Here is a 14,180-nt window from a genome sequence, read left to right on the forward strand (position 1 = left end):
TTTTGCTTTTGTTTTTTACTATTAAAATCATATTTTCAGATGAAAAAATCAGTTTTTTCCAATTTTAAAGGTGTATTGTTGTATGTACTTAGAGTTTGAAAAACAAATTAAATTCAAAATCACAACAGCCTTTACCACTTTGTAAACAAAAAAATATTAAATGCAACAACACTAATCAAAATTAATGAAGAAAATTTAAAGAAAACTATTAAAATCGTTATTGTAAGATTTAAGTTAACTGCAGACTGTTACACAGTGAGGCCAAACATGTATTTGAGTTACACAGTTAACTATCTTAACAAGACTTTAAACAAGTTTTTGGAGAATGTTTTATTTTGTAATTGTAAAAATCTTTTTAAAATCATTTCACTGATTTTGTTTCAGATTATTTAGGGTATATTTTTATTATAATTACAAATTTATAAGGACTGCTTCGTTGAAATAAATTACCAGAATTCAAATATTTATTTTCTAAGTTGCAGTTAATAATTAATTAGTTTATTTGTAAATAATAAAATACTAAAATAATGGAAATTTCAACGGTTGAAATTGAATTTTCCATTATATAAACGTTTAATGTCGTCTTGGAGGACGGATAGGGTGCTAAAGAATGTTTGTATGCATGTATTGATTGTATGAATGTGTGTGTGTATTAAATTCTTAAAGAGACCTTTATTGTATAATTTTGTTTTATTTTTAATGTAGTAGTTTTATTTGGCTTAAGTATTATTGTATTAGGGTTAATTGTAAGACAGGGCCTTATGACCCTAAATTCGGCCTTTTGTATGTATATATGATACAAATAAATAAGGTCATTTGAATTTAATCGCCAAAACATATTTGTAAATTACATGTGCTTCTGCTGACTGGCGCTAAGTCTATATAAATGGTAAAATTAAGTCACAAAATTGAAGTTATCTATTACTTAATACAGATATCCTTAATGTAACATTTAAACGTCCTTTATTGTAAGAAACCATTTACGTAACAGCGTAAATGCTCAGATGAACGTGATTATGGTTTGTGTATGCGATAGCGTGACTGGTTGAGATATTATAAGACAACACTTAGCGGTTTGCCTCAAGGTTTATCCCATGATAATGCCTCGTCACTCACCTACCAACCAGGTTCATCTTAGTCGGTACCCACGATTTCTCTTCGTTTATATTCATTATTGTTTTTTATCCGAATTTTAATTTTACTTGTATATTTGGTGTTAGATTAGTATCTAACATTAACTCGCATGGTTTCACAGTGGAGCTCGCTTCTGGTTGGTTCATACCTTCCAGTTGGACCTACACTGGGTACAGCAAAAACCGATGTGTCAATTATATCATGGATATCCAATGGATGTCCAGGAACAGTACATCACTAACCGCATGTATTGAGATATTGGGGTAAAAGAGTTTATAGATGAGTCTGGTTTACGGTGGTTGATTGTCGGAGTACATTATCCATGTGGAAATAAACACTGGACTTAGTTTGAATCTGGAATTCAGGGAACAAATTTTATTTACATCATTTTCTAAATCTAAATAATAGTACTGACAATAGGTAAAAGAATTGGACTTATGGTTAAAATTAAATATGGAATCCGCTCCGTGATTTTAAATGGTTCGGGATGTAAAAAATTAATTTTTCGTATTAACTTAATACTAAAAATACCATATTTACTGATTGAGCGTTAGCAAAGATAGTAACTCTGGGCGATCGAAACATCATTCTACCTGTATGTGTGTCAGCACGAAGTTTGTGAACAATTGAAGTCTGAAAAGTAGTGAGACCTATTATCGATTTGCAAATTCGTCATCCTTCCCATTTAAATGGATGTTATGTTTGAAATTTTCCATTAAAAATGGCTGGCAATTATTAAAAATTATGGTGACTCTTTTAAAAATTTGACTGTTCAAACCAAATTTAAAATAAATTCCAACATAGTTTATCTGCCTACGAGAACATTATCTAAAGAGAGTTACATAATCATTAATACAGTACATCTAAAAGTAATCAATACATTACATAGAATATAGTTCCTCATGGCAATAACGGGCATACCCCATTGCGGTAACCGACTCTTCACATTTTTAAAGCATCAGTTAATAAAAGTAAAAATCCAAATTATTTTAGGATTTTTAATTGATTCTAGCTACAAAAGATTTCTTTGCGATTTTTATTTTGAAACCCTCAATATTCAGTGTGTACCTAGTATGTATGATAAATTATGTGTAGGCGTATACAGCACGATAAGTATGAAGATGTACGTACTTGAAATCTCCCTAAAATCATTGTGCTGATTTTTATTTTGATGTCCAACACCAGTAACAGTGATTGTTTCGTTATAAAAAGCTTGATTCATTATAAAGTTAGTGCACCTCATGGTTAGATTTGGCACTTAGCTGGTAAAAACTCAAATTTTTATTTTATGATTTTGATATACAGAAAATGTATACAAGATATAATATTGTTCTATTATGGTTTAGTAGTATGGCCGGTTTGAGTAAATTTTTATTTTATTTTATTTCTGCATATCGCTTTTCTGGAATGCTTTTAACTTGTGTGTCTGGCTATCTAGTATTACCTACAAACAAGGAGACATAAAACTCGTTGAAATGGTGGTGTAATCTGAATAAGGTAAGATATGCATATGCAATAATACCACATGTCGTAACAGGCTTCGTGAAGTTGCTTTCAAAATTTGAGATGTATAGCTCATTCCATTCTTGAGATGTCCTTCGGACAGACATACAAAAGAACAAACATACAAAAAAGGATTTGACGCGAAAAAGATGCATCAAAGCACTCATTCCTTTAGAAATGATTTTTATGTTAAAGAGTACATAGAAAAGCTTTCTCGACATTTTGCTCATGATACTAAATTGAGTTTTATATCAGTGTTTAAATAATTAATGAAAGTCTACACACCAAGTTTCTATAACATGATGTATGTGCTGAGATAGTTAGGCTACATGTATGAATGTGTCACATGTTCGAACCTCAGGGTGTATTGAGTATGTTGGTTCACATATTTATTCTGCTACTTTCTTTTTGCCATTATGGTTACCCATAGGACCAATGTAAAAATATTCGCTAACGCTCAGCCAAATTCCTGGAGTGTATGAACCATCATTGACCTCAGTGTTCCTCGTGGTCAGTATTTTTTTTTTCGAGATATCGTGGTGTTAGACAGACAGGCGTAAATGAAATTTTTGCAGCCCCACGAGTGATAGGCTTCGCTAAAGCTCAGACAATAATAAGTATATGGCAAGTACGTGTAATAAACCTCACCTGTTATCTTATCTGTGTGTTCCAGGTCCTGGCCGGGTATGACCACAGGCTGATACCTGGGAATCATGACAACCTCACAAACCGTTATCAAGTAAGTCTACAATTACTGACTCAGTTTGATAATAAAGATAAGAAAGTTTACGAACCAGTGATTGCTAACACATGTAATTCAGTTTGTAAAGAGATAAAAAATATCCAGAGTCATGCTGGATATTGATGATTCGGTTGCCACTAGAGATTAACTAGTTGCTCACAGAGTTATTGGTAATACTTCAGACTCGGTTGTCAATAGAGATTAACTGCTCACAGGTTTACTGCTAGTGTCATTGACTCCGTTGTCAATAAAGATATACTAGTAGTTATTGCTTGTGTCACTGACTCAGTTGTTAATTGAGAAAAATGTTCTAGTCAGAGGGTTATTGGTAATATTAATGACTCAGTTGCAAATAGAGTTCTTTACGGAGCTATTGGTATCATTCCTGACTCAGTTGTCAATAGAGATAAATATGTTGATCACAGAGTTATTAGTAACATTAGTGGCCAGGTACCAATAGAGATATACTAGTTGCTAGCATTACTGACTCAGTTGTCAGTAAAGATTAACTGCTCAAAGGTTTATTGATAGTGTAACTGACTCCGTTGTCAATAGAGGTATACTAGTTGCTCAAGATTTATTGCCAGCATTTCTGACGCATTTTTCAATAGGAATAAACTAGTTGATCACAGATATTGGTAGCTTTACTGGTCATTTGTTACTATAGATATTGTAGTCGTTTACAGAATTATTGCTAGCTTTAGCTTTACCGCCTCAGTTGTTAATAAAGATCAACTGCTCACAGGTTTATTGCTAGTGTCACTGACTCCTTTGTCAATAGAGATGTACTAGTCACACAGAGTTATTGCTAGCATTACTGACTCAGTTGTCAATGGGGATAAATATGTTAACCACAGTTATTGGTAGCTTTACTGACTCAGTGGTCAATAAAGATCAACTGCTCACAGGTTTATTGCTAGTGTCACTGACTCCATTGTCAGTAGAGATTTACTAGTGACTCATGGAGTTTTTGCTAGCATTACTGACTCAGTTGTTAATGGGGATAAGCTATTTGTTTACAGAGTCATTGCTAGCACTGCTGACTCAATTGTAAATAGATATAAACTAGTTTACAAAGGTATTGCTAACAATACTGATTTAGGTTCCAACATAAATAGACTAGTTGATCTCAAATTTATTGCCAGCATTACTGACCCATCTGCAGAGGTAAACAACTTGCTCACAAAGCCATGACATTACGAGATGGTTATAAATGACCATCTTGTTCGCGACATATAGTAAACCCATACATTTCCCGTTATTTATATGAGGGTCCACAATGCGAGGGACTCGGCCAAGATATTGGCAGATCGGCCGATCGTTGCCAACATCCAACAGTCTGTCTTACCGTCATTTGGCTGTCGGTGTGGCTGTTTGGTTAAATATAAATGTCTCGCTGGCTGTTACGGGGAAAGTTATGGTAGATTCGGTTTTTGTTTGTGTTTGGTTTAATATAGCTCCGTTCCACTTCACTTATTGTGTGTGACCGGTTCGGTAGTCTCGTCGTCACACCTCGGCTATTGAGTGTTTACCACTAGTGTCTCAATCTTTCAGTGAAATTTAACTCACGTAATGTCGTAAGTAGTTAAACATCTCGATTCCTATTATATGTTTATAGATAGCTTCGAGTTGTTTTGACTTATGTTATTCACTATTATTGTAATGGTGCAAAATGTCGATATCTATTGATCAATGAAATCTATTTGGTTAAAGGTTTGATCTCTTGTAAAAGCTCATCTTATCAACCCATCCACCGCGGTCACAAGGATGGTCATATTTTTGCTAACTCTGCCACTTAAATTTAATTTAACTGTGCAGTTCTTATTATTTCAAAATATTTTTATCTTTTCTGAAATATTTTACGAAAAAATGCAAGACGACTCTAATGATCAGAGAGATTGACAAATTTTACCAAATGTATTCAAACTGTTAAACAATAATGAAAATAGAATACCCGAAATAACGTCAAATGCCATTTCAAAGTTATACAAGTTTACTAAAATTCATTTGTGTTGATAGTTAAATTTAAATTCATAAATCAATTTTTTAACATAAATTGATACTTTTCTAAAATCCATCAAGTGGTTCCACTTGTGATTTTCGTACTAATCCTCTTTTATATTTTTTTGTCTTTTTACTAAAAAACATTTTTCTAACTTCTTTCTTATGGGAATAAATTACTTAATTGTAAAACAAGCACTCCAGTGATTATTCAATTTTATTTCTGTGAGGCCTTTCGTGTTCAAGGAACACATAATCAGACCTACATAACTTTACTAAATCCTTTTGGTTCTTCTGTATATAAAATCGTTTCGTAAGCATCTTAAAGTTTTTTTATTTCAGATTTCTTCAAATAATTTTACTTGTAAAAAAACAGTGTTTAGTTTGAAGTGCGTATTTTGCTATGGGCGATCTTTCTTCTGTTGATATTTCAGATGTTTATTTTGAGTGTTATGTTTTCAATTGTTGAGTAACTCACGTTAAAAAGTTAGATATAACCCCATTTTAGACAATTAGCTTATGCCTATACCAATCGTTGAATTGCAGACCCAGACCATCGCGATCATGTCACCGTTGTCTGCAAGGCATAAATGTTACAAAGAAGTAGCAACATATGCTGTACAAAATAAACTAATTTATGGATCGTCTAAAAGATTTATGGCATAGTAAGAAAAGAGTTCCGGGTTTTTCATCGAAAATTACCGTGATGTACTTTTCGTCTACAGAACTCATTATGTTCACGATTTACCCAAAAAAAAAGAATTGGGACGTCTAAGTGTCAACGTATTCGTTTCATACGAAAAACTTGATGTATGTTGGAGAATTTGGTGAGATAGTTTATGTACTGACATGACAAACAATTTTAGCAATTTAGATCGTTTTATAGCGACGTTTTTAAGTTTTGCGATACATAAAGTGGTATTTGAGTCGTGACTTTATAACTTATTTTTGCACCCAGCTTGTACCGAGTCATTTTTTAAAGTGTTAGTGTGAAAATCATTTGTACTCCTTCAACACTTCATGTAAAAAAGGAAAGAATCAAATTCAAGAAATAAAACGCTGAACACTAAATTTCGTCTTGCAAAATGTATATTTATTTTATATTATTTAGCGAAAACTAAATCATATAAAATAACAGCAATAAATTAATAAATTTTTGTTAGTTATCATTATAACACAATTTCTAGCTATAATTAATATATGTGTATGGTTTGAAATCGCCATACATCATAATATCTCGAGTAAAACAAAATACTTTAACAATTTTGATAAAAGTAATTTACTTATTTCTTTATGATCAATATAAATGTATCAATATTTTCAACTCAAAATCATATTTCCTTTCACATTTACACAATGATTAACAAAATCAGATTGTTTATATTAGAGCAAACTGTTTACAAAACCATCTAGAGATTAAATAAATAATTTGAGACTGCCAACAACTAACAAATCAGACCATGCTGCTTTAAGACTGTTGAATCATACAACTGGTGAAATCTGGTTTATTCCAATGGGTTGGCAAAAGAAGTGGCTAGTGAGAATTGGATTTAATTAAGTAGAAATGAGCACATATTTACTTTTATGCACGAATGATTTCCAGTAGTACTATAGAAACAATTAGTGAAAATCAGCAAAGGTTGTTTCATATATGAGATAAGATTGATTTAGATTATCTTCTTTCACAACCTCATTTTCAGCTATTTCTATATAAAAGCAAAGGAGCGCGCGAAATTCTTTTTATACACACTTACACACTTTGACGAAATATAACATCAATGTAAAGACTGATCTGAATTGACTTTCGTTTCCATTGTTGATTTCCTAAGGCTTGGTTTACTGTATAAGACGTAAATAAACAACATTATCCATATGACTTGGTAGCAACTACTTTCATTATAATTTATTAATAAATGTCGTTGGTTTCTATAGTGTCTTCCCTCCGCATTTAGGTGTAATAAAACGTTTTAAACATCTTTCAGCCACGAAATGGCTGCACTTCCACCAATATTTTAACAAAACGGAAGTTGGAAGGTAGCCACCCTAATGTCGGAACCCTGTCTTGCCAACTCGTCTAATTCATCTGTTCCTGCAGTCACAAAAGATGCATATAAAAAACATGTATTTTAGTATATTTAATTATTACAACATATTAAAACATTACATAACCTTATCGTCCTGGGTCTCGGTTCGAGTTCTACATTTTCAAAATTAAGATCTCAATCTTCTTACCTTATCCTGAAATGGTGTGATTAAATTGTACGATAAGCTTTAGATTATTCATTATATTTAAATTAATATATAGCTGTTACACATTCTTTTTTCAGCAACTCTCCGCAGAAAACTTTATAAATTCTATTCAAATTCTCTTATCGTGTTAAGACAATCAACCTACCTTGTCAGAAAAACTGATAATCGTCTGGTACTGTTTCATCTTATCGGACTTATCTATAATGCTGTTATTTTACCTCGGTAAATTGCCATTTCTTTGACTGCCACCTGATAACGACGAGAAGTTATTGTTCGTTATGGTATACATGTATCCCTTTCGATACAGAACTGGTAGAAACCATGATAACGTTTTCTTCCCTTCATTGTTTATTATGGTATGTGTAAGTTACTCCTTCTACTGTATATTTAGTGGAAAACAATGATCACTTTTTCTTCCCTTCATTGTTTCGTTATGGTTTACATGTATCCCTTCTACTGTACATTTTGTGAAAAACCATAATCTTTTTGTTCCCTTCATTGTTCGTTATATTATAGTATGTATCCCTTTCGTTATACATTTGGTGGAAACCTTCATCACGTTTTCTTACCTTCATTGTTCATTATGGTATATATGTATCCCTTCTACTGTACATTTGGTGGAAAACCATGATCACTTGTTCCTCTTCATTTTTCTATGGTACACATATAGCCTTTCGAAATGCATTTGCCAGAAACACCACCCCTCTCCATTGTCTTCAACAGAAAAAAAGGTAGGTAACAAAATAAGGCTAAATAAATAGAAATGCCTGAGAAAATTGTGACCATGTCCAATATCCCCCAGCGTATGCTGTCCTTGAATGTGTCAAGGAACAAAACTCAAGGTCATATTGGCACATCTAGATCCAAGGCACTTCTATGCAGCGAATTGATGCGAAAATATACAACCACACACCAAGCTAAAGGAGTGGATCGATCGAAGGTGAAAGAGATAGAAATGTTTTGAGAGGTGCCAAGAAAAAAATTGTCTGTCGTCTCTCAAAATGCCCTGTTGACAAGTACTGCAATTCCAGAGATGAAGTTAGCGTGGATATTTTGCAATCTTAACAAAAAAGTAAAAGAGACATAAACAGTTTTTCCATCCAGACATAAAAATAGGTGGCACCGATTGTAGCTCATAACTGTCCGCCCTTATAAGGTCGTGTCGCCAGACCGGAGAGTGGAGAAATAACTTTGTCATTGCCCTGCTCACTGAGTTGGAAAGGCTCGTTAAAAATTGACGCAAATTAAACGTGATGACGTTATACACAGCATGATGGTCGACATTTTATCGGACGCTGATTGGATTGTAGCAGCTGTAAAAGAGCTGTAAAATAATGACTGTAAAAGAGTTGGTCACTGACATTCAGGTGCTAGTGGCTAGGTTCTGTGTTAAATGATTTGCACGCTGCGAAAATATGGCGATAAGGTTGTTTAACCTTGGGGATTCTTTGAAATATAATTTCGTAACTAATAGCATAACATTCTCTTGTGCAGTTCCAGTTCAAGGGGGATTTTATTTGCTCCAATCATGAACCTAAAATGTCGGTTGATTCGGGGACTTACGATTAGGGTTCTCCGAAGCAGGTATGAGGAATATTATCGCTACCAGAGCTGCGACGGCTGCGCCAAGTAACTCGTGCACCTATCAAACTTTTATAAATAGGGTGATTTACATAGAGGTCAGTGTTTGGGTAGCAGCCTCCATCATATTTATTCATTCAATTTTATATCCTTATTCATAGCTGTTCTCTTTCATGATTCTGGCAAATAAACAAATTCCAGATGCAGATTCTATTTCGAATTAAACACTAATAAACCGTTCCGTTTTGACAGAGTATCGCATATCCCTGGAAAACGTAATGAAAGTCTATCAATCAATTCTAAAAAGTAACTGCATCACATGATACTTGATATGTCATATGATTACTCTCTGTTTTTTCACAGAGCTGTTTTTTCTCCGATTTTACCGTGCCATCATGGTTATCCATAGTGCATTGTGAAAATTTAGAATTTTATACTTAACTAATTGTGTTTAACCCTGAACCAAGAGGAATCTAAGTATCCAGGACCTTTTTGTCAAGTATTCGTAAGGACGAATAAAACCGATACGATCTTAGGCTCTGTTGGGTTAATAATAATCATTTAAAGAGATTGATGCTCATTTATTTAATTTTCTTTATTTCATTACAGCATTGTTAAAAGTACAGAATATTTTCTTGATTAAGTCAGATCCTGTTTTGTTATTTTCCCTGGTGGTATTCCATCCTCAAAGCAGAAAATAAATCCATATACCGGTACATAAAACAAAGTCGGGTTAGTTACACCATTTATAAATAAAGAATGGCTGTACCGATTATAACTGTGTTTGATTCATCTCTATTTCTTAAGTTTTTGAAACTCTCGGACCGAATACTAGCTCCACCATGTCATAAATAGCCTATAGAATAATAAAATAAAACTTTAGCATGTTGTTGGATATCGTATGTAATTTTAGATCAAGTTGAACGGGTTATATTAGTGTATAAACATTATGAAAGTGGTTCAAGATCATATTGACCCTTGGACAAATATGGCTAGACTCTACATAGCGGATCTAATAAGGTAATTAAATGTATGAAATAGGCTAAAGGAACACATTTACTACCCAACCGTGTACGACTGTGTAGTTCAATTGAAAATCTGGGTAAAAGTAGAAAGGCAAAGAGGCGGTGACAGTCAAAACTGATATTGCACAGTTTGTATAGAAAGAAGACATGCGATGCTGTCAAAATTGGTGAAAACCGATTAGCTAGCGGTCTCTAGCGGCATCGATACGGAATTAATGGTAAACCGTTACTACCTACTGGCCGACATCAGCGCAGTCTATATGTAGTTAACGATACTAACTCGCTCGGCTGGAACTGAGAAAGTGATTCGTACTGCTCTGTGTAGCATATTCTCTACACATAAGTGCTAGCAGTTACCCGCGGCTTCGTCAGCACGATCAAGAAAATATGTAAAAAGTGTATAGTTTTACTGTAACTTTTCAATTTCTTTTGTGGATATTTTCTTTCACTGTGCTCAACAGTGGTTGCAGGAAAGATTGAAATAAGAAGTATAGTTACTATCAAGCTTACTCTATGCTTTTAAGACTTAAAAATGTAAAATATAAAAAATACTACTATATAACAATATTTTTCTTTTTCTATTTACCTAATTTTCCGTGAACTTTCACAATGTATTAATAGTGATTCTGCTACTCGGGGCGGAGCTCCAACAGTTTGACATGGCGAATTCAAGGTTGTGGTCAATATTTAATTAGACTATTATTAGACCCTGAGTTATATTTTGCATTGGTAATTTGCAGTGAGCGAAACGGTATTTTTTCCGGACATTCTCCATTGGTCAGTGGTACCAAAATTCAGAACACAACGTTTCGAGATCTGCAATCTGATCTCTTCCTCAGCTGGTTTTGCGTGTCACAAGTTTCAGGTGTAATTTGTTTATTTTTACCTAGATTTTAAATATTTGTTAGGATTTTTATTCACCTGAGGAAGAGGTCAGATTGCAGATCTCGAAACGTTGTGTTACTGACTTTTTTATCAGTCAGCAATGGCAAACAAACGGAAAATCCTGTTTCTCTCACAATCCTTACATAGTAAAAAAAACTTCAGATAAATAAGGAGATAACTGGATGTTTAAAAGTAATGTCTGAAAAAGTACAGTAAAAACTTTAAATTAAGATTCTCTGTGTATTGACACAGTACGTTTAATAAATTAATTATAAATTCTCTAGGATGTTATGTAGTTTCGCACGTGACTAGTACGTATGTCCACATGTCCAGAAAGCAAGCAACATGAGCACATGTCTAGATCTCGTTATGTGCTTTGCATTATTTTTATCTTGTTACAATATATGACATGAAGTTGTTCTCTAATTCTAAATTTAGTTTTATAAACGCTCGGAATAAAAGGTATTTTTGTTTCATTACTTATTTATAATCCAGTGTGTTTATAAATAGCTCTAACTGTTCCCTGAACTTTTTTTCATCTTTCAAAGTAGATACAGTCAATATTTGACTAACTACTGAATGGCATTAGTAACATGACAATGTTTCCAGGAAAAGAATGTACGGTTCTCAGTTGAGTGATGTCGTACATATTCATGTCGGGGCTGTACGATTATGCGGTCGCACAGATTTCTGACAGTCGGGTTTATATTTCAACTATGTGTGAGCGCAAAGCTTTAGATCTAAAGCCTGCTTTTTTGTGACAAAAGCAAAGAATTTGATTTAATGTCTTCATATCTTAGTGCCAACACTAATATGCCAATAATATTATAAATGCGAAAGTGTCTTTTTATTTAAACTATTCAACCGATTGCACTTAAATTTTACATATTTAGGATCCCTGATATGAATATAAAGAATAAAGAATAAAGAATAAAGAATAAAGAATGAATTTATTTTCTCATTTTCTTACAGGCTACATACATACATCAGCACGTAACGGTAAATTAATATAATGGGGTTATAATTTCCTAAATCTTGCCAGGTCTGACTGCCCCATTACAAAAGACTGGAAATAAAAAATTACTTCTTCAAAATACCTATAAACTAAATTTATAGTTAAAATATAACCTACATCTAAATGCGCTTAGGCCTATACTATACAATAAATGAGAAAATATAGGGCCTCCAAGGCTAAGCCTGTTTGGAGGTTCCTTATTATTTTTTTAACACATAAAAAACATCAGCAAACAACTTAATTTAACAATTTAGATCTCTCTTGAGGATATAAATTAATATATTATTTAATCAAAACATAATATAATAATAGTTATAATCAACCTGCTTGTTTGAGTTAGATTAGATTTTTCAAATTATTTGAAAATATATATAAAATAATGGGCCGTGAGGTAAAAAACCAGTTACAATGTCTGAATATATAAAATTGAATTTATATCCTCTAGTTCAAACAACCACCTTCCCAATTTTTTTAAAAATACTAATTTGTTATTTGAGTTTTTTATATTGTTAGGTAATTTATTAAAAATCCACGGTGACATAAAAATGAATGATTTAGTAAAAAAAGTATTGTTTGGTTTTGGAAACTCTTATATTTCCTGAATTTCTTAGTTTTAAGCTGTATTCATTTGCTTCTAAGTTGGTAGTATTTATCAAATCATAGTAATTGTTTTAATACTTTATATATAAATAACATCTTGATAGGGAAAATCCTAAGCTTGATTAAATAATGGTCGTGAGTGTTCAAATATATGACTGTGGGTTATTAATCTGACAAAGTGCTTTTGCTGCATAAGTAATGAGTTTAAATTTGAATCATAACGCACTTCCCCAAAGAAATATGCCGTATTCAATTCGACTTTGTACAAGCGCAAAATATAACATTCTAAGTATTTTTAAATTGCAAATGTTTCTTAAAAAATAAAAAATTCTTATAATATTATTGAGTTTTTTTGTAATTTTCGATATGTGAATTTTCCAAATAAATTCACTATCCATATGAATTCCCAAATATTTTTATAATATCCGATTTTTGTATCGTTGAACAATCCATTGTTAAGCAATTTATTGATTTGGCTTGATTTCAAAATACAGTCAGCACATCTATAGAAAACAGGTTTCAAATATAATGTCATTTTTTCTGAGACTGAAATTGACATATTTTGTTTTTTCCGTACTTAAAAGCATATGGTTCATTGTGAACCACCACTGAATTATTTCTAGATCTTTACTCATAGCAACGTGGATATCAGTCCAGCTATCTTTGACATAGCTAAGGGCTGTATCATCAGCAAATGAAGTTAGTGTTCCTTGAAATCTGGCATCGCATAGATCATTTATATATATAATGAAAAGGATTGCTCCCAATACTGACCCTTGGGGCACGCCATATAAGATTTTACCCATTTCACTATATGTGGAGTGCATTCTGACACACTGATACCTATCCCGTAAATAACTTTCAAACCAAGAATAAGCCATTTCCTCGAATACCACACCTATAAAGTTTTTTAATAAAATTGTATGATCCACAGTGTCGAATGCTTTTTTTATATCTAAGAATAAACCACTTATACATTTACTTGAATTTAGGCCATTGTATACATTTTTGGTAAAATTTAAATAGAGCGCTTTCGGTATTCATATTCTTCTCTGAAGCCAAATTGATTTTTTACTAAAAAAATCGGTCTTATTTAAAAAAATTATCAATTTTCTTTTTCATGAGTTTTTTCATAGAGATTTTTGAGAAACAAGAAAGCAATGAGATTGGGCGATAGCTATTACACGTACTGCTTAGTCCCACCTTTATATATAGGAATTACAACGGCTGTTTTTAATTGTGTTGGAAAAATTCCTTTTTGAAAACTAAAATTGATCAAATATGAGAGAATAGTGACTATTTCTGGTGCGACAGTTTTTATAGTGTATGAACTAATTTCATCTATACCTGGAGAAGTATTATTTTTCAATAAATTAATTATACCAAGATTTCTTCCTCATATACAGTTTCTAAAAATAGTTCTTTGTTTGGTGTTTATCTATAA

At 32.6% G+C, this 14,180-nt stretch overlaps 1 protein-coding gene across 3 annotated transcripts in view; it reads left to right on the plus strand.

Moving 5' to 3' along the window:
* The window catches only part of LOC124360796 (neprilysin-2), a 119,919-nt gene that overhangs the window by 19,400 nt on the left and 86,339 nt on the right, over positions 1-14,180 (plus strand). For 2 of the 3 annotated variants that reach the window (XM_046814697.1, XM_046814696.1), the window contains exon 2: positions 3,311-3,376. In XM_046814697.1, coding sequence (XP_046670653.1) covers positions 3,351-3,376 — 26 coding nt within the window. In that variant the 5' untranslated portion in view covers positions 3,311-3,350. Of the gene's footprint in view, positions 1-3,310; positions 3,377-4,818; positions 4,957-14,180 lie in introns of those variants that run through there. The other variant, XM_046814698.1, reaches the window with a different exon arrangement.

This window comes from Homalodisca vitripennis, chromosome 4 (genome assembly GCF_021130785.1).
Source record: "Homalodisca vitripennis isolate AUS2020 chromosome 4, UT_GWSS_2.1, whole genome shotgun sequence".
NCBI classification, from domain to species: Eukaryota; Metazoa; Arthropoda; class Insecta; order Hemiptera; family Cicadellidae; genus Homalodisca; species Homalodisca vitripennis.